At 40.0% G+C, this 21,569-nt stretch overlaps 1 protein-coding gene across 4 annotated transcripts in view; it reads left to right on the top strand.

Annotated features, from left to right (window-relative positions):
* OPA1 (OPA1 mitochondrial dynamin like GTPase) overlaps positions 1-21,569 on the top strand; it is a 2,039,562-nt gene that overhangs the window by 922,696 nt on the left and 1,095,297 nt on the right. For all 4 annotated transcript variants that reach the window (XM_044070302.1, XM_044070304.1, XM_044070303.1 and 1 more), the window contains one exon: positions 3,059-3,133. In XM_044070302.1, the coding sequence (XP_043926237.1) occupies positions 3,059-3,133 (75 nt within the window). The remainder of the gene's footprint in view (positions 1-3,058; positions 3,134-21,569) is intronic.

Genomic DNA, 21,569 nt, shown 5'->3' with positions numbered 1-21,569 from the left:
GGACTACGCCTGGGGGGCGCACATGACAGATCGGTGCATTCAGGGCAAATGGTCCCAAAAAGAAAAGCACCTACACATCAATCAAAAGGAAATGCTAGCAGTAATAAATGCTCTTATAGCTTTCAAAGACCTACTGCATCCAGGCCAGCTATTGATAAGGACAGACAACACCACAGTAATGTGGTACATAAACAAACAGGGAGGAACCCATTCATACCCCCTATGCAGGCTAGCCATGTCTCTTTGAAACATGGCTCTGGAATTACAAATCGAACTTCAAGCACAGTACCTGCCAGGCAAGGAAAACACGCTGGCAGACAACCTAAGCAGAAATATGACAGATCCACACGAATGGAAGTTGCATCCTCAAGTTTTTACAAAGATAATTCAAGCATGGGGAAGGCCAGACATAGATCTTTTTTGTCTCCCACAGAAATCACCAATTGGCAAAATTCTGCTCAAGGACCTTTCATCCACAGGCCTGGAAAGTGGACGCACTCTCTTTCAGTTGGACAACAATGACAGTTTATGTCTTTCCACCTCTTCCTCTGCTGCCCAAAGTTCTATTAAAAACCAGAGCAGGCAGACCAAAGATGATTCTCATTGCTCCAGACTGGCCAAGACAACACTGGTACCCACTTCTGAGAAGCCTGACGCATTCCCCACCATGGATCCTGCCTCTAATGCCTCTTCTACTGACTCAGCACAACTTCAAAACCCTTCACAGTCAGCTGAAAACACTCAATCTAGCCGCATGGAAGATTCCTTAAATTCACAACAGACCCTACTCTCCAAGGAGGTGCAGGATGTCATTTTGGAGGCCAGAAGGCCTTCTACTAGAAAAGCCTACTCCACAAATTGGAAACGGTTTTGTGCCTGGAATGAGAAAAAGGGTCAGAATCCTGGAATACTGAATTTACCTCAAATATTACAGTACCTAGCTGGGATGCTAAGCAGTGGACTTTCATTCTCCTCCATCAAAATCCATGCCTCAGCCATTTCTGCAGAATACAACACTGATCCTCCTTTATTCTCTCACCCCCTCTTAAGACAGTTCCTCAGAGGGGCTAAGAATATAAAACCCCCAAGGAAACAACCAGTACCTGCTTGGGACCTCAATTTAATTCTAGAAAAACTGACCTTGCCTCCTTTTGAGCCAGCTGCTTCAACAGAACTGCAATATTTGTCCTGGAAAACAGCCTTCCTTCTGGCTGTCACCTCAGCTCGCAGGGTTTCGGAACTACAAGCCCTCATGGCTGTGCAGCCTTTCATCATTTTCCATCAGGGCAGAGTTTCCTTATGAACCAATCCGTCCTTTATGCCAAAGGTAGTATCCAGGGTAGCCTTGAATCAGGCTATCCACTTACCTACCTTTTACCCTAATCCTCAAAAGAAAGGGGAGAGCCTACTACATTCCTTGGACATTCACAGACAGCTGCGTTATTATTTGGACAGAACAAAGCCTTTCAGAAAATCAGAGCAACTCTTTGTGTCCTATGCTACAGGAGCTCAAGGAAAGCCTATTTCCAAGCAGACAATTACAAAATGGATAGCCCACTGCATACACTTTTGTTACTCTTTTCATGGTAAAACTGTACCTGCAGGCATCAGATTTCACTTCACAAGGGCCACAGCTACCTCTGCAGCTTTCCTCAGGGGGGTTCCTACCAAAGATATTTTGGAAGCAGCCACTTGGAGTTCTTTACATACCTTCTCCAAGTACTATCACCTACCATTATACTCCAAATCTAGAGCAGGCTTTGCCACTGCAGTCTTGCAGGGCATCCTGGCTCCTCCTAGTTCCACCTAGTGCCTACCACCCCTTTTTTAGCTTTGGGATTCTACCCATCTGTTATGACTGCAGCTGTATGCACGATGAACATAGTACAGTTTTGTACCTACCATAAATGTAGATGTTTGAGTGCTAATACAGCTGCAGTCCAGGTTTCCCTCCCTCCTTCCCCTCTTGGGACAGGCCTAATGGCTAACACCTCCTCATACAACCTGATTGGGGTATTCTTTTATGGTGTATTTGCTTGCAACTACTGTTTTTTGATTATATTGCATTGCATTATTACATAAATTTATGTATTGCCTTCCTTCTGGGGGCACCTGACATCTGGGGCAAGAAAAACTGAAGAAAATGGCGTCGGCTGGTTCTTTTATACCCCTGTCGCACTGACGTCAGGGAAGAAGCGACGACATCCGACACCGGACTTAGACTTTGGAATTCGGCCGACCGAGGACCCGCCTGACGGCAGGAAAACCCATCTGTTATGACTGCAGCTGTATTAGCACTCGAACATCTACATTTATGGTAGGTACAAAACTGTACTTTTGTGTCCCTAAGTCCCTGACTACTGCGTCAACACTAAGGGGTGTGTTGTCAATATGATAGTTACCAGGGATGGATGACTTCCCAAGGGATGCTATTATGCATCTCTTGGCATTTAGTTTTAGTCTATGGCTCTGACACCAATTGTTTGTCTATGTCAGCCCCTCCTGGAGAACATTTGTGTCAGTGTGAGATTCAATGACCACTCCTAATTTGCAATCATCTGCAAATTTAGTCAGCCAGAGACCACTGACATTGGCCTTGACTTCTGAAAAGTAAATGCCAAAAAGGAGCGGTCCAAGGTCTGATCCCTGAGGGACTCCACTTGTGACTGCCCTCTTGAGTGCTAAGTTACTGTGGGCATTGTCCAGGTTCTCAAATGTTACTGAGCATAGGACTTTGCTGAAAAGGTGCCAGCTTCTTATTGGGAAAGAAAAGTACCACCAGACTAGGGCTCATCTTGGACGAATATCATGTAGATTGACTGATGCTGTAAGAATGCATGTGTAAGTGCAACTAGACATGTAAAGAAAAGGAAAGAAAGATGATAACCAGAAATATTTTTTTCTTGCTGTCAGAATTAAAACTGGTAAAAGAATCACTGAGAATGTATTTTTTCACAAACTAGACAAGTAAATGAAAGTGAATGATTGAAGGCAAAAGAGAATTGCTGTTATGTAACAGTTCATAATGCATTTTCTTTTTCCCCTGTGTGTCTGTCAGCTTGCAGCTCTTCGCCATGAAATTGAAATCAGAATGAGAAAAAGTGTAAAAGAAGGACAGACTGTTAGTTCTGAAGTAAGTCACTCTTTTTAATCATAGCCCAGAGCTTTTGTTTCATGTTTTACTCACCTTTAGTGATCATTTACATAAACTTTACATTTTTCAGGTTAAATGGTAATTGTGTGACACCTAGTGGCTAACATCAGCCTTTCTGAGTGCACAGACCTGGTAGTAAACCAATGACAGCGTACAGCATAGAGTACAACTTATTAGTTTGCTTCCATGACAGTTAAAACTATGACTGGTCTTTTTTTTTTTGTATCCATCATTTTTTGAATTTTTGTCCTTTCTGCTTGTAGCTTTATATCAGGTGATGACTAAATAAAAAGAGCAATATTTTCCCCCCTTAACCTATAATTTGCGCTATGTATTAGTAAACCTAGATTTTTTGCTGTAGTTACTGTGACCCTAGGTCACTAACAAATATAGTGGGATTAGTGAGGGGTGAGCCTTTAAATTTTGTTTTATCCTTTTGAGTACTTCTGATCTGTCTGGTTCTGTTCCTGTGTATAATCTGGGTAAGCTTTGGCTAAGCAGCATAGTCGGTGTAATCAGTTTGTTAGTTTTTTTTTTTTTTTTTTTTTGTGCTGGTACCCAGTTTTTGAAAGAAAAAGATGAGAAATGCATATTTTTTAATCTGTTAAAAACTTCAAAGAACTATGATTTATATGGGGTCATTCAACAAGCAGTATTTATTAGAATATATTTAAATTTAAAGTATTAAGTATAAATACTGTTGAATGTAAAAGCATTAAAGATGTATAACTTTTTTGAAGTATTTTTTGAAGTGTGTATGAAGTTCTGTTTTGTCACATTTTTAAACTGGCATTTTCAATAAGCTGAGGTTTTTTATAGTAGACCTCTGTTCTTTCTCAGGATTGTAAAGGGGTTGAAACTGTCTTTTGTAAAGTGTTAATCTGGTGCTTGTGTATTAGTTTTGAAATTGATCTTCAGAGTTAACTGATTTGTGTCAGGTTGTGTTTATGGGGAGGGAAGGGAGTTGGGCATAAGAGTAAGAGAATTAAACTTTTAACTGTTTAGCTGTATTGTTTTGCTATGACAGTCCCTTACACCCAGTAAAGTTAATATTTAAAAAAAAAAAAAAACTTTATAACAGAATGGTAAACATTCAGTTCAAAATTATTCTAATTTTTAAATTCCCTTTCTGTGCCTGAAAATAGAAATAATATAGGAAACAAGGCCAGTTTACATGAAAAGTTGATATTTAATCAGATAAATGGTTCTAAACCAGTGGGTATTGAGATTGCTAATAAAACCAATCCTCTTAACAGTCCATATTTTGAATCTGATTTTGATAATTCCCTCTCTCCTACTATATTCTCACCATCTCTCCTTCACCTTAATTTTAGCTCTATTTCTCTTCATATGTTACACTGATTATCTTTCTCTGAGAGATGTATCTTAATGCTATAGAATATTTTTAAGTCATCTAAATTCTGTAGTCAACATTCTGCTTTAGGCCTTATGTGCAATTATTCTATTTACTAGTTTATGGAGCATTTTCACAGTTCTTATTTCTGTATTACTTGTGTTCTTAATATTGTGTGTGCATAATATTGTATTTCTGTTCAGTTACTTATGTTATTCTTTTGGTGCTTTTCTCCCCGGGTCTCCACTGAAAATGGGCCACAAGCCCAAACGGACATTACTCAGTAAACAAATGTAAATAAATAAATAATGTCAATTTTTTCATAATTTTAAAGAAAACTGTTGTCTTGGAAGAAATGACAAGTTTTTTTCCTATATTCCCTTGATTCCTTTCTCTGACAAAGAAGTAAAGAAGACAGGCATGATGAATATGAATTTATTTTGGATGACAGTAACATTGAGCTAGATTATGACCCCCCCCCCCCCCCCCGAGGATGTTAATTGCTCAAGTGGCATTGAATTTGAGTGGAGAGAGACCTTCTATGTCTGAAGAGAGACTGGGCTGTTATGATTTGTGCCTGTAAACTGTTTTGATACACCCTCCCCTTTCTTAATGTTCATTATCTTTTTACAAAAGTAATTTGTAACGAGCCTCGGGTCTCACCTGCTGGATGGCATTAGTTCCTGGTTCAAATTCCATGGCCCTGCCTTAAAGCAAATTGGTATTTCCTGTGTTAATTTTTGCCTGCATTTACAGTACATTTCCCATTTTGATAAAGATAACAAATACATAGTGACCTACTGTAACAACAGGATTCATCCCTGACTGGCTCTGCAGGATATAGAGTTGAAGGTTGCAGTATGCCCTAAGGAAGCTGGTGTGTTTAGTTGCCTGTGTGCTGGAGGGCTTGTAGGTAAGTAAGTAAGTAACTAAGATTGACTTGTTCTTCATTGAGGAGCTGAATCTTTTAAGCACCACTTGGAATAAGACCAAAGCAGTTCACTGCAGCAGTATTTGGGAATGTAGATCTCCACAGGAAGTGCATGCAAGTAGTAGATATGCATTGGTATTATGTCAGGAAGTTGATATGAGGAAGAATGATAGATGGAGAATAAAAAATATTGATCACCTGCAGGATGACAGCTGCTCTCTCTCCTCTATATTCTTGTCTCTCATGCTGGCAACATCCTTTGCCTGGAGGGGGGAGGAACAAAAGGGCCAAATAGAAAAGTGGCTAGGTGGTCTGAGGTGGGGTGAGTGGAGGAACTTGAAAGAATGGAAAAATGTATATATCACGTTTAGTGGCTTTTAAATAGTTTGAGTATTTGGTGTAATTTTATGTATCAGGTAGGCATAATTTTGCAGCTGCTTTAGATGTTATATGATCTTTCAGAGTATAGTTCTGAATCTCCTACTTCGAAAATCGGGGACAAGGCAAAAAATATCAGTGACAAAGGCATCATTCTAGCAGCATTTCTTAAATATTGTCATAATTAACTTACAAAGTTGACAGACTAAAAGAATATGAATTAAACTGTGTTTTCCGAAGTCAAAGTAGTCTGTAATTGTATTAACTGTCATTATTTATTGACTCTAATCCACCACCTCTTCTCAAAAATCACCAGTTTTAGGATGGACAGATTAAAATTTTGACATAAAATTTGAGATTTCCCTGAAAGTCAGGGAAGTTTTAAAAATATGTTTCAGAGATGCCTGATATGTTAAATTTGTTGAAAATAGTTGTCCTTTTGTTCTAGTTGTGACGTGCATAGTCCTATATGACATGGATCGACCTACCTCACAGAGCTGCTAGTTGGTACATTGCCATCCTGCTTGTAGTGTTTGCATTGTCACTTAGTGGCTGCATGCAGTTCCAAGGGTATACCCTTAAGTATTTGAGTAATTGTCCATTTGCATTTTTCTCATCCTTCAAATCCACTGTCTGTTGACTTAGGTGATCCACTTCACAGAATGGCTTTAAGAGGTAATTAAACATGTATTTGATTGATACTGTTCTTGTGATACTGCTTCCTTCAAGTCATTTTTGTTGTAGTAGATATAGGTTTCCTTTGTATACTTGGTTTATGTGATACGTTTTATTAAGTTGTTCAGCTTTTTGTTTTTAAGCATTTAAAGTTCATCTTTGAGTTATTACACTATTGTTTTTAAACACCTGTATGAAATTCACATATATTGAGTAACAACACGAGTACAGATAAATTAATAAAAAAAGAAAATAACCTTTTTTAATTTTATGCATTGTTTTCTTTTTAACAATTATTCACTCAATTGCTGAAGTTCTGCCTTCCATGAAATTTCACTACTCCTCCTGAACATTATCCTGCATGTATTATTCCCACTGATTCCATTTATTTCTGTGTAGTTTGCGTTTTCCTAAAGACCCCACTTTCAGTTATTTTATTTCCTTTACAATATTCAATAATTCATTTACGGTTGGCTTAGATTTTTTTTGATTTCCAGTTTCAAATAATTGCTCTTTTTGGCAGCCAACAGTATTGAACTTAGTAAAGCCTTACTACATCTACACAACTCAGTTTCTGTATCCCAGCTCAAAAGAATAATTTCCTTAGATAATGTTTTATTCCACTAACATTACTGACAAAAGTACCCTATAGGAAATTTTTAAATTCTGTCAACTAGTTACATTCCTAAAGAACGTGTTCTCAACTACCCCTGTATTTCCCATCACACTTTCAGACTTTGTTGTGTACCTGAGGAAAAATTCTCTGAAGTCCACTTTGTGTATAAATGTAATTATGCAAACACTTCCATGCAAAAATGCTAAACCCCCTGTACTTTTTCATATTGCAGAGTGATACAGATGTCATCCCGTTGTTTCTTTGTATATTGCCTTTCAATTTCTACTTCCCAGTTTTTTCGAACATCATTTTATTGATTCCTATAGTTTTCATGCATTATTTTATATGCTCTACTAATTATTCTGTTTTGGTAGCAGCTACTGTTCTAAACTCAACTAGAGCTGGTTGAAGTTTTGCATTAATATGTTTGTTATGCTTTTTTTGTCTATGTAGATCAGCTGCATCATCTTGAATACTCAGAACGCATGATTGGCTTAGGAAACTACCCTATCCAGAAAGTGTTATGAATAAGTTTAGGGCTTTCTCAGTATTTCCAGATTTTCTGTTTGGCCCAGAACCTAACGAGCAGTAAGACAAAGATATCATTGAACATGGCTTCCGATTTCCAAATAGTGTGCTTTAATGGCCATTGATAGGAGGCAACATTTTTCAAAATAGTATTCCTTTTGTAGGAAGTCCTTCAGTTTCAGACCCTAAAGGAGAAACTGTCAAATGCACCTGATAATGGATCAGCTGCTGCAGGCCAGGGAAAATCTTCTGGTTTGTAGGTAAAGTACTAAGCAGTCAGTTAGCAAACCATTACAGACCTAGCCAATAATCAGTATTCATATGTTTGAAAGTTCTGTCCATTTTCAAGGAGGACAACAAAAGATAGCCCTGGGGAGAATTTGAGAATGCCTATTCGGTTGAAGGTGGTAGGGGTGCTACTAGTCTGTTGAAGGTTTTGGTTCCTTTAACTGGGTAATTAAGGAACCTTATGTTATGACAAGGAACAGGAGGTCAAAGAGGAGACTAGGCATGGATCCCCATGGGGGAATCAGTAAGATACTGAGTGCAGAGAGAAGGCAACCAGAGTGTCCTGAAAAACTAAGATTTTTTAGGTCACTGATCTTTTTAGTTAGGAATTTCTGTGGTCTCTCAACCCGAGTGATATGTTTAGAAAAGTACTTGCCAAAAGGGTGGTTATATTCAGTAATGGGTCTGATGTGAGGTACTAGTAATGGGGAATTAAAATTTCTTTGTATGTAGATAGATGCCGTTGGAATTTAGATGAACCAGATGTAATGCTTAATGTACTGTGGAGACATGGTAGTCAAAAGATAGGAAACTTTTAATGAGTCCTTTGGATCCTTTATAGCAGTGTCTGATTGTAGTTTTATGTCTCCCATACAGTATGGGAAATGTTTTGTTCACATTTAATGAGACTGTTGGATTTGCAGCTAATGCAGGTTAGAGTCATTCTGACTCAGTGGAAGATCGAATGACAACACACAATTTACAGTTGTCTGCAAACCTAGATAACCTCAGGTCAATGGTTTTAGCCAGAAGACCTGATAAGTTAATGGCAAATAGGAGAGTAGCAGCGGAAGATGCTGTGATTTCAATTTCTTTTCAATAAAACAAGTTGAGGTGGTTCAGGAGAACAAAGGAAGATTTTTTTTTTCAAGTTTCAACTTTCTCAGGTTTTCATGATTTATGCTTTAAATTACAGATGACATCTATGTCTAGATTCTGTCATAGTGCAAGGTCTGTATTCTCCATCTCGGGCCAGCCCACACATGAGTCTGAAAGAAATGCTAGCTATGTAAATGGAGTTTAAATTATTGAGGTATTTTGTAACCTGTGTTGGTCTTCAGATAGTATCAGGCAGTACCACAGTAGAATGGTATGCATAATAGGGGGTATGTTGTCCCTACCAGCTTTGATGGATGGCATTGAATGATTGGGACATACATGTCTTTGCAGGGGAATATTTACCTAAAACCTATAGATTTACTGGGGAGAGAAATATTTTGGCTAATGTGATTTATAAGAATCACGTGCATTTGGAATGGTGGTTAAGCCTCATTTTTTTGCTTGCAGCCGAGTGGACAGACTCCATTAGTGCATCGTTTGCCTCTCTGCAGAACGTACAACTTTCTTTTTGTAAGGTGTCCCAAGTTGGATTCCAGTACAATTGAAGCAGTTTTTTTCTGTGCTTTTCCCTTCTGTTACTGTTACCTAGAGATTCATGCTAAAAGTAGTGAAGGAGAAGGCTCGAATAACCCTTGTTCATTGATGCATAGGTTCTAAGACCATTGAGGAGGTCAACCATATCATTCTGTTGGTGGTGGGTTAATAGCATCCTGTTAAATAGATTTTCACCACATATCTCAGGTGAAAATTTGCAGTCACCCATCTAGCCATCTAGACTGCTTTTAAAAGCTGCCAGGGAAGTAGTACTGTGCTGGTTATGTAAGGAGAGCTTATTCCAGAAAGGATATATGTTGTGTTAGGTACTTGTTTTATTAGCTGATGTCCTTCCGTATCACTATTGCAGTATTTTTTACAATAGTGATCCCCTGCCAAGGGCAGCCTGATGTCTGGCCAGTATACCAAAGCCTTTTGGTTGTAAAGGATATACCATACATCACACGTGTGCTTCCCGCACACTGCATAGGGCATAAAGTTGACATATGAATGTACCATCCTCAGAACTTCTTTGCCACCAGTCTGAATGCCCTCTTCAGTCATCGGTCTGAATGCCTGTTCATCTGCTGGTTCCACTTCTTTCAGATAAGTGCCCAGTTGGGGTTTTTTGGTTTTATCTTACGTTTGCTTTATTTCTGGTTGTTGGGTTTCATGTCATCCAAAAAAGGGAAATGACAGTGTGGGAGACAGATTCCCCATAAAGATCTCCACAGGCAGTGTTTGTTCTGTACAGGTGCTTCCCATGACCATATGTCTTGTCAGTCATTTATCCCTAAGATGTTGTGGAGTCTGCTTTCTTCCCTCATGATTTTCCATGAGAACCAATGACATAAATTGCTAGCTAAGGATACCATGGAAGGATATTCCTGGCTACCAGCCGTCTATGAAGAAAAAGGCCAGTAAAGTTTGGTCTGATTCTTTGACTGTACTGTCTCCATCACACGTCTCTCTTGAGGCTGGTGAAAGCGTGGCACTGTAGGATTAGGTCTGCAAGGCAGGATTTGTTTACCATTGGTTCTATTCAGATGGATGGGTTTTTGAAAATTTAGGGAATCATTCATACCATGAAGTGCTAAACAGAGATTACTCCGCTTGACTGAATTTGAGGGATAGGGCTTTTTAGTCTCTCGGAATAGCTGAAGGTATTGAGAACTGAAATCTTTTTTGTGAAGAAACACTGAAGTCTCTGTTTGGTTTAGGTGTTTAGCAAGGAACTTGCTGATTGGTGCATTATATCCAATGACAGACCTAATAAGGAAGGAATAACGTGGGACTATAACTTCTTTGAACTGTGAGGATATACCATGAAGGATATGTTGTGCAAGGTAAGACAAAGATATGGAGTTCAAGGCAGAGTTTATCAACTTAGGTAGCCAAGCTGGTGATGACTGGGTCAGATTTAAGTGAAATCTTACCAGTATGTTAAGTAGTTGATGACTGGGCCAGATTTTATAAGTAGAATGTTATCTATATGGTATGCAGTGGTGATGCTAGATTTACTAAAGGAAAAAACGTGCTGCATTTCACTGTCATCTGCAGGTATGCTTGGTTGCACATTCAATCTATGCCAGAGGATTTCAAAGCCAAGCTCATCAATTCTCCCTTAGGCAAGAATCTTTTGTTCAGTTCACAGGTAGCCAACTTATTTAAAGCCTTACAGGAACAAGACAAAACTATGAAAGATTTCTTCCCTCTGTACATAGATGCCAGAGAAACTAGCCTGCATAATTAGAAGGGAATCCAGACCACTTCAGAAACACAAGAATGTGCCCAGGAAGAGATTTCCAGAGAAACCTCAGAGGGATCCCAGATCTCAAAGGCCTCTCTTCTCAGAAAAGGCATTGTCACTGTCTTCCAAGCCCCCGCCCCCACCTCGGTCTAGCCCTGCTGCTTTCCAAAAGATTAACTCAGTCCATTTAAAACTGGGAAAAGATTTCCCTGGGCCAGTAGGCCCTTTCTGTCTTACAAAAGGATTATGCCATGTCTTGGAAAGAACTCCCCTCTCCTTGAATGGTATCCCTCCTCCTCCTTCTCAACCAACTGCAGTTTCTTCCTCCTATCCTCCAGGAACCACAGGCAAAAGGCACAATAGACCCAGTGAATGCCATATTTGTAGGAAGGGGTTTTTACTCCTGACTATTCTTAGTTCCAAGAAAAAAGGACAATGGAGACCCATACTCGATTTCTCCTTGCTAAACACTTTCCTGAAAGTGCCAACTGTCAAAATGTTCTTCCTACAGAACCCTGTTGCCTCTTGTTCTTCCACACTGCATGTCTATACTCTCTGTATCTACAGAATGCCTGTCTACATATTCCCATTCACTCTTCTGCAGGAAATTCCTCAGGTTCTTTACCGGCTCATCTCATTTTCAGTTTACTGCTTTGCCTTTTGGGCTTTCCACAGCCCCAAGAGTATCCACATCATGTCTAGCACCAGTGAGAGCCTTTTGCCAAACTTAGGGAATTCAGATTTTCCCTTACTTAGATGATTTGTTGATCCAGACTACCTTACCGCAGAACTTAGTGCAACACATCCAGTTCACCTTCAGTCTCTTCTGGCAAGTGTGGTTCATCGTCAACTACAAATGTCCTCTTTAGTTAACTTTGGACCTATTGCTCTTGGGCTGCAGATTGGATACCAAGAAGATGCAGACTTGCCTACCTCAGGAGAAGATCCAAAGCCATACAGCTTACTTCCACCCCATCTCCTCTCTCCACACATGCTAAGGTCCTGCGTTTCATGGCAACAACTATCCCAGTGCTGCTTCTGGCCAGGTTGCATATGAAGAAAATTCACTGGTACCTGAAAACAGTATGGCCTCAACACTAACATCTTCTAGATTCAAAGATCCCCTTCATACCTTGTATCAAGAAGGAGGTCTCATAGTGGGTGGCCCATGTGAATTTCAGTCCAGGGCTTCCCTTCAAACCACAGACTCCAGCTCAAAAGAGATGCACACAGACACCCTGGATGATGCCTGGGGAGCCTGTGCAGGTATCTACATAATCCAGGGCAGGTGGTAATCCAAACTCAAGAAGGAGTACATCAACCTGAAAGAGATAAGGGCCCTCATCCAAGCACTTCAGGTTTTCTCACACATCTGGTAACCAGGCCCTCTTCAAGTATTTACAGACAGCAACAGTGTCATGTGGTACATAAACAAGTAAGAAGGAACCAGATCATACCAATTATACAGAATGTTACACTTGTGCAGATTGCTTGGAACCTAACTGCCCAGAGGAACATGTCCCTACTTGTGTACAACCCATCACAGGACTGTGTTCTAGCAGAAGCATTAAGCAAGTCCATTGAGGATCCTCACAAATGGACCCTTAATAGACAAGTGTTCCTGGACATTTTTCATAGGTGGGGAACATGTCAGATTTATTTGCTTCAAAGAGCAACAGACAACTTCCCCAATTTTGCACCAGGACTCCTTGCTGCTAAGCCTGTAGAACAGATGCATTCACCTTTCAGTGGACATGGAAGTTTGTTTATGCTTTCTCTACACTCCCATTAACTCCAAAAGTATTACTAAAGGTCCAGAGAGAACTAAAACAAAAATATTGCTGTTGACTCCCTTTTGGCCAAGGCAGCATTGGTTTCTCTGTTGTCTTTTATCTAGCCAGGGGCAGTCACCACAGACTAACATACAGTTCATCACATAGCAGAAGAGATCATTGCTTCATCCAGGCTTGTCATCCCTAAACCTAAGCCTGTGGATGGTAGCTTTCTGATCTCTTTCAGGCATCGGTTTTCAAAGGACGTATGTGTGGGTTCTGTGTGATGCACAGAGACCCACCACTCAAATCCTACATAGCCAAATGGAAGAGATTTTCCTTCTGGTGTCATAACAACAGTCAAGATCCCATGAAATCAGAGGTTCCAGTTACCCTAAAGTAATTGTGTGAACTGAAGAACAGAGTTCTAGCATATTCCTTCTTCAAAGCCCACCTGCCAGCCTTCTCTGACGGTCTTCCCCTCAATCCACCTACTATGTCTAGGCCTAAGGTGAAACAATTCCTAAAAGGGGTATTCCATCTAGGACCCCTAAGGAAGCCTGTGCCAACTCCTTGGGACCACAACTTCATACTAGAAAAGCTAACTCTGCCACTATTTGAACCAGCTGCTTCAGCAAGTTTCAAATTCTGCACCTGGAAACATATCTTGCTAGTAGCCCTCACTTCTGCTAGGAGAGTGTAAGAACTTCGGGCACTCTTGGCCATTTCACCCAATTCCATTTTTCACAAGGACAGGGTCCTAAGGGTTACCCCTTACTTCACACCTAAGGTGGTAAATGAGATGTCCCTCAACCAGGCCATCAACCTGCCTATTTTCTTTCCAGTCCCACAGAACAGGGAAGAAAGGGTCATGCAGTCCTTTGTACACAGCTGCGATTTTATTTGCATAAAACGAAATCTATTCTTAAGTCAGATCAGCTGTTTGTCTCATTCTTGGACTCCAAGCCAGGTCAGCTAGTATGTAAACAAACCATTGCAAGCTGGATCACTAAGTCCATCTCCTTTTGTTACTCACACCATGGCAAATCCTTACCTACCTGTCCACGAGCTCACTCTACTAGGGCAGTGGCAACCTTGGGAGCCTTCTTCAAAGGGGTTGATTTCAGAACAATCTTGGCAGCTGCCCACCTGGTCTTCTGTTCACACTTTCTAACTGAAAACTACAGAATTGATGCTTTTTCAGGATCCAGAGCTACCTTTGCTAGCTCATCTCTCTGAACGCTTGGACTGTTCTTATCCATTAACATTTCTCCCTGTTGCTCCCCTGAACTCTAGGAATAACCGGTCTGTTTGCAGTGCTGCAACAGTGATCTCAGTCAGGACATATGGTAAGTTGTTACACAACTGCACTGACAGTTTGTCCTTCTGATCACTTTTGCAGTATTCCTTCCCCACCGTTCTTCCCCCTTTTATATACCATCTCTTTCTCTCTCACTGCTCTGTTTGCAGGACGTTTGGAGTGAGGGGGCTCTTTTCACTTCCTGCTTGGCCTCCATTTGCTGATCAGTCTCTGTCAGAGGTCTTTGGGCCACTAGCTTGGAGATAGTCTGACTGTCTATGCTCATATGTACACCTATATACCCCTACACTTGCAAACTGAGGTCATATGTTGGACGCATGATTCAGGGAAGGTTAAGCTTTGGTACCCTGGCTGGATGTCAGTGGTGAAAACCCATCTGCTTGGAACACTCCAGCAGTGTTCAGTAGGACATCTACTGTTATGGTAAGTTCTTACAGAACTGCACTTTATTCCTGATGGAATTGGCAGTCTGAAAGTTTGAGGGATCTCTTGGAGCCTTGGCTTGAGGATGATCTTTTCCAGAGAATGTCTTGAGTTGCTCATATTGACTCCATGTGGCCTCTTAATTGTGTATTGTGTGAATGCTGTGCCTGGAGATGTGGGCATATGCTTACAAAGGATGACTTAGATGAGGTCACAGTTACTGGTTAAAATGCTATATTCTGTACTCCACTTTTTTATAATTAATGTTTTTAAAATTTTACTTAGTTTAATATGATTTTTTCTTGACTTTTTTAGTTTGTATACATCCTTTTTTTAACTTAAAGTATGTCCTTTTTATCTCCTACAGTCTACCTATAGCAATCTTTCAGTTGTGTAGGTTATATTTATTGTATGAGCATCATGGTATCTGGTGGAGTCCCACTTTTTCTCCTCCTGTAGATATTTGTGACCCATCCTTTGGTGAGCCCTCTTGGGATGCTTTGTTCTAATGAGAGGTCAATCCACAGCAAGCCTAGGATTATTCTGAATTTGACGGGCTCTGTTGACTCCACCTTTATCACTAAGACTTGGCTATATGAGATCTTCGGTCCTCATATAGCCACAATCATCCCACCTAGATTATCATTTATAAGTTGTCTTTGGAGAGTCACGATTGGGGTGGGGTTGCTGTGTGTGGAACTTCTGGGCTTGGGCTGACAGAAGTTGCCCTAGGGAGAGAAACTCATTTGAGCATGTAGTTACAGGTTCAAAATGTAGGTTCCTCCTCTTCTACCGTCCAGTAGGTTGTGCAGACATTCCTACAAGATTTCACTGATTTCCTGGTTGACTCTGCCATTGGTCGCCTGTACCTAGTAGTTCTTGGTGACTTTAATATCTTGGTTGATGATGAGTCCTTGACCCTTGCCAAAGACTATAGTTTTTATGAAAGGCTTCGGATTTGCACAGGTCTTTACCTCTTCATCTCACAGACTGGGCCATACTTTTGACTTGATCTTCCTACTGGATTTGAAGGCATCTTATGTTGTTTCTCATGGTCTGACCATTTTCTTATCCACTTCATTTTGGAGCATCTAAACTACAGTCCCCCTGATTTTGTAGATCTACCAGCCATACTACATGTGACAAATTTTCTTCTACTGTCCTTCAGTTTCTTCCATGGTATGGTGCTGACTCCTTTGATGCCATGGGCAGTGGCTATAGCAGGGCGTTGTTCGCATCGCTTACTTTTTAGCTGCAAGTAGTGTTCACCCAGCATTGACTGGCAGCAGTGAACCACGATTCAGTGATGACCTTGACCTCCCATGTTGTGAAGGGTACAAGGTGAAGCATTACTGGCAGTGGTCAGGTCTGTAGAATGATAAGATTGACATCAGTGAACACTATAGTAGTTACCATGTTGGTGCCACTTTGTAAGAAGGCAATATTCCTTTTCAGAGAGATCTCATCAACAAGCAATTGTCCACTAACAAACTTCCATGTAATTGGGAGATTGTGCAGCTCACTCTGTCTAAGGACTGGAAGAGCCTTATCTGTATCGCAGTGTGAGTCAAGTGCTTGGTTATTCACTGACAGGATTGCTTGTGAACTTATCAGATCTGGTGTGCTGCTGGCAGACCCTATGCAAGCTATGTTTTTGTCCTCCCCTGCTCTTTTACTCAGATGTTGTTTGACATTCCAGATTATGATGAGCTCTTGTTTCGTATCTAGTATGAGTCCAACAAGTGGTGGGCTGGATCTGTATCTGTCAAGGGTGGTCCTTTCTAGGCCTGATGCCTTCAGTCCATTGATTTTTCAATTGTTGCTTTCATCTTTGAGGGTTAAGGTTTTTCTACTGGACTTGAATGAGGCCTGTGTCAAGAAACCTTTCTTAGGGACTTTCCAATATGATTGCACACTCATCAACAATTATTTTCAGATATCCCGGTGTGAAAAAAAGAAACTGAGAAATAAGGGCCAGTAGTTGTGCCTGTTTTAGTAAAATTCATTTACTAGCTAGTAAGTATACTACCTGAATGCCAGCAAATAAGAAACTTAGAAAGTCTGAAAGAAAATTAGCAAGAAAAGGTGAAGAGAAAACACTGACTGGTAAGAATCTTGCAGCTGTTCAGCAAAAGCAGTTCATGCTCCAACTTTGGTACACTAGATGGCTTCCAGTAATTTAGAGGAAAAATAAGTCAGATGTGCTCAGAGCTGATTAAAATAAATGAAACATTGAAATAATACATCGTTTAAATAACAAAAGACTGGGAAATGGAAGAAGCTTTAAATAGCTATTTAGATGAACTGATAAAACTGCAAAAATCAGAGGGCGAAATGAAGAAAAGACTGCGGCTGCTCAAGAAGAGCTGTTTCAAAAAATGGTAGAGTGAGAGGACAGAGCATGCAGAGAAAACCTGAGATTTTCTGCTCTACTAGGGAAACTGGAAGGAACAGACTGTATTAATTTTATGAACGCATAAATAACTGGACTGAAAGGGCACATATGCTCCAAACTTGGTCATAGGATCATAGAAAGTTACTATCCTAATGGCCCTAGTTCCCTTACAAGCCTAGCCAAGTTCTATCCATATTTCCACGATCAGAACCTATTGCCCTTGTTCAGGGGGGACACAGGTGGTACTCCCGGGGTGAATTTATGGCTGTCACATCCAATCATCCAGACTGAGTTTGAAGAAGGCCAATGAGGTCCTCTGTGTGACATGAAGTGGGAGTCTGTTCCAAAGGTGTGGTAACCTCTGGAAGACAAATCTATCCCGCCAGCAGGTTCTGTTAATGGTCACATACCAGGTTAAGGTCTTTAGAGCAAGTAACCCATGTACCATTTGACTTGTGGATATGCAACATTTCCAGTAAAGCAGGGTCAGAGATTGCTGTATATGCAAGGCAGAGATCGCCTCTATGTAGTCTGTATGAAACAGAATAAAGTGTCAGTGATTTCAGACAATCCACATAGGACAGATGCTGAAGACCTTCAATTTTTCTTGGGAGGAACCTTTGTGGTTTCTGCAGGTGCTTGGAAAGGTACATACCAAAAGGAGCGTTGTACTCAATTATTGGCCTGATGAGGGAAGAGTACAGGTAGGTTATAACTTTTTTTTTTTACAGAAGGCAATGCCCTTACTTATGCGATGAGCAATATAGAATGCCCTTCTTACCACTGTGGAGACATGGTGATCAAAGGGAAGATTGCTGTCAACCTGTATGCCCAGGTCTGTCAGTACTTAGTGCGTACTTAGGGTGTTGCTATTGATGTGGTAGTTAGCAGGAGCATCGCTGTTACCGAAAAGGATGATAATACATTTTTTCCATTGAGTTTAAGGCCATGACTTTGGCACCAATCATTAGTTTGTGGAAGACCCTCTTGTAGGATCTTGACATCATTTGGAGATTCTGTGTCCGCTCCCAGTTTGCAGTCATCACCAAAGTTTGTTAGCCACAGACCTTTAGTTTTTGCTTGTACTTCAGAGAATTAGATTCAAAACAGTAGAGGTCCCAGGATTGATCCCTGTGGAACACAACTAGTTACAGGTCTGCTATTGGAGGTGGAATCCCCTATTTTGACTACGTGTTCTATCAGTGAGCCAGTTAGTGACTCTTCTAACCATATAAGGGCTAATATCTAGCTGGGTGACTTTGTCAGTGATGCCTGAGTTGATCGTGTCAAAAGCCTTGGCTAAGTCTAGGTAGGCAATTTGTAATCAGTGTTTAAAATTGAAATGAGAAATTAAACTGGATCAGAAGGTCTTTACCTTCTATGTATTACAGCCACTGCAGCTTTTCTTCAGAATGTTGGTATTTCCTCTCCTTTTAAAATGCTGTTAAAACCTCCCAGATCATTATCACTTTTTTCCCTCCTAGCTTCTAAACTTCCACGAGAATACCATCTATTCCTGGAGATGTTCCTGCAGAGTGGTTATGCATCACTATTTTTATCTTATCTCCTCCTATCTTAACTGTTGGTTGTTGAGCCTCATCTGCCTCTAACCTTGGCATATTTAAGTCTTCCATAAATATTTCCATTTGTGCCTTTTCTTTGTTTTATTTATTTTCCCACTTGTCTGATTTATAGAAATGTTCATAAAGTTTCCAGAATTGAATCTCTAGTACCTCTGGTTATTTTTCTTGTTATAGGTTGCCTAAGTTTGGCAACACTTTTCTTCTTTCTTTTGCCTAAGTAATTGCGCAAAATGTTTGTGCTGTGGAGTTATTGTCAGAATATAGTTGCTAAACAATATTTCTAGACCCATGTATATTATCCAGGTACTCCCTTATTTCCTCTTTAGCACTCTGCAATCGCTTCTCTTCTTGCTTTGTGAGATTCTCCGTATGTTGTAACACTTTAAACTTTGTCAGCCCCTCTAAATAATTCTTATTACTACTTAACCAGATTTCTTTTTCATTTATTTCTAACCTATTTTTAAACTCCATTTTCATTTTATCCCACTAACTACCTCTAACTTCTGGATTGTGTTCTGTCTTCCCTAATAATTCTGGGATAATTTCCTCTACCCAAGTATGGCTAAGAAGTACAAGAATTATTTAAAAGGGGCTGACAAAATAACAAAAGGGAAAGAAGACACCCCTGCCTGGTTTCTCTGTTCAGACACAGTTTATCAGAGAGGAACCCTCACACTTTAATTTTGCCCTTGATCCTTCATATATCCTCCTACTTAACCTTAATATTGTATCAGGGAATTCAAATACTTCCATTGCCGTACTCATACAATCCCTGCTTTCTCTGTCAATTGCTTTTTCTGTATCAGGACTCATGAACAACAGCAGTGTTTTGCTACATACAGTGGATATAAAAAGTTTACACACCACTGTTAAAATGCCAGGTTTTTGTGATATAAAAAAATGAGACCACAATAAATCATTTCAAACCTTTTCCCACCTTTAATGTTACCTATAACCTGTACAATTAAATTGAAAAACAAACAAATCTGTTAGAGGAAAAAAATATAAAAAGTAAAAAATGTACAATACACTGGTTGCATAAGTGTGCACACCCTTAAACTAATACTTTGTTGTGTGTGCACACCCTTAAACTAATACTTTGTTGAAGCACCTTTTGATTTAATTACAGCATTCAGTCTTCTTGGGTAGGAGTCTGTCAGAGTGGCACATCTTGACTTGGCAATATTTGCCCACTCTTCCTTGCAAAAGCACTCCAAATCTGTCAAATTGCGAGGGCATCTCTTGTGCACAGTCCTCTTCAGGTCACCCCACAGATTTTCTGTTGGATTTAGATCTGGCTCTGGCTGGGCCATTCCAAAACTTTAATTTTCTTTTGGTGAAGCCATTTTTTTGTTGATTTGGATGTATGCTTGGGGTCATTGTCATGTTGAAGGGTGAAATTCCTCTTTGTCTTCAGCTTTCTAGCAGACGCCTGAAGGTTTTGGGCCAAAAGTGACTGGCATTTGGAAATATTCATAATTCCCTCCACCTTGACCAATGCCCCAGTTCCAGCTGAAGAAAATCAACCACAAAGCATGATACTCCCACCACCATGCTTCACCATGGAGATGGTGTTCTTTTGGCGATGCGAAGTGTTGTTTTTGTGCCAAACATACCTTTTGGAATTGTGGCCAAAAAATTCAACCTTGGTCTCATCAGACCATAACACATTTTCCCACATGCTTTTCGGAGACTTGATGTATTGTTTTGTAAATTTTAGCCAGACCTGGATGTTTTTCTGTGTAAGAAAAAGATTCTGTCTTGCAACCCTACCCCATAGTCCAGACATATGGAGAATACAGGCGATTGTTGTCACATGTAATACACAACCAGTACTTGCCAGAAATTCCTGCAGCTCCTTCAGTGTTGCTGTATAGGTCTCTTGCCAGCCTCCCTGACCAGTTTCGTCTTGTCTTTTCATCAATTTTGGAGGGATGTCCAGTTCTTTGCAATGTCACTGTTGTCCTATATTTTCTCCACTTTTTGGTGACTTGTGTTCCATAGTATATCCAATGCTGTTAAAATTTTTTGTACCCTTCTCCTGACTGATACCTTTCAACAATGAGATCCCTTTGATGCTTTATAAGCTCTCTGCGAACCATGACTTTTACTGTAGCAGGCAACTGAGTAAATGTCAGGAAAATCCTACTAGGACAGCTGAACTTTATTTGGGGTTAATCAGAGTCATTTTAATTGATGGCAGGTATGTACCCAAGAAGACTGAATGCTATAATTAAATCAAAAGGTGCTTCAACAAAGTATTAGTTTAAGGGTGTGCACATACAACAAAGTTATTAGTTTAAGGGTGTGCACACTTATGCAACCAGCGTATTGTACATTTTTTTATATTTTTTTCCCCTAACAGATTTGTTTGTTTTTCAGTTGAATTGTACAAATTATAGGTCACATTAAAGGTGGGAAAAGTTTTGAAATGATTTATTGCTGTCTAATTTTTTTATACCAGAAAAACCTGGCATGTTAACAGGGGTGTGTAAACTTTTTTATCCACTGTATTGTTTCCCTCCAGATCATTGTTGTTCTGTTAATGTTTGCCTCCCCTCCACAAAACCACATTGATCCTTATCTATCAATTTTTGGCAACACCTTTGCCATTCTTTTAGCTAGTATTGCCATAATCATGCTTTAAAATTGTAATGGGTCTATATGAAGCTTGGTGTGATGGATCTTTACCATCTTTAGGTAATACAGCCATCACAGCTCCAAGAAATTAGTGCTTCCCCCTCCTTTTAAAACGCTATTAAGGAAAAATTTCCAGATCTGTATCACTTTCTTCCCTCATAACTTCCAAACTTCCAGAAGTATACCATGTATTCGTGGAGACTTTACTGCAGATTGATTATACACCATTTATATCTCATCTCCTATCTTGTTAGTTGTTGAGCCTCATCTACCTTCAACCTTAGCATAATTAAGTCTTCCATAAATATTTCTGTTTGTGCTCCTTCGTAATTTCTGCATTTCTTTGCTTTATACAAATTTTTATTAAATATCCAAAATATCTTGAAT

This window comes from Protopterus annectens, chromosome 4.part1, assembly GCF_019279795.1.
Source record: "Protopterus annectens isolate FY-2018-M chromosome 4.part1, PAN1.0, whole genome shotgun sequence".
In the NCBI taxonomy this organism is placed as follows: domain Eukaryota; kingdom Metazoa; phylum Chordata; order Ceratodontiformes; family Protopteridae; genus Protopterus; species Protopterus annectens.
This window is presented reverse-complemented; position numbering and strand designations above follow the sequence as displayed.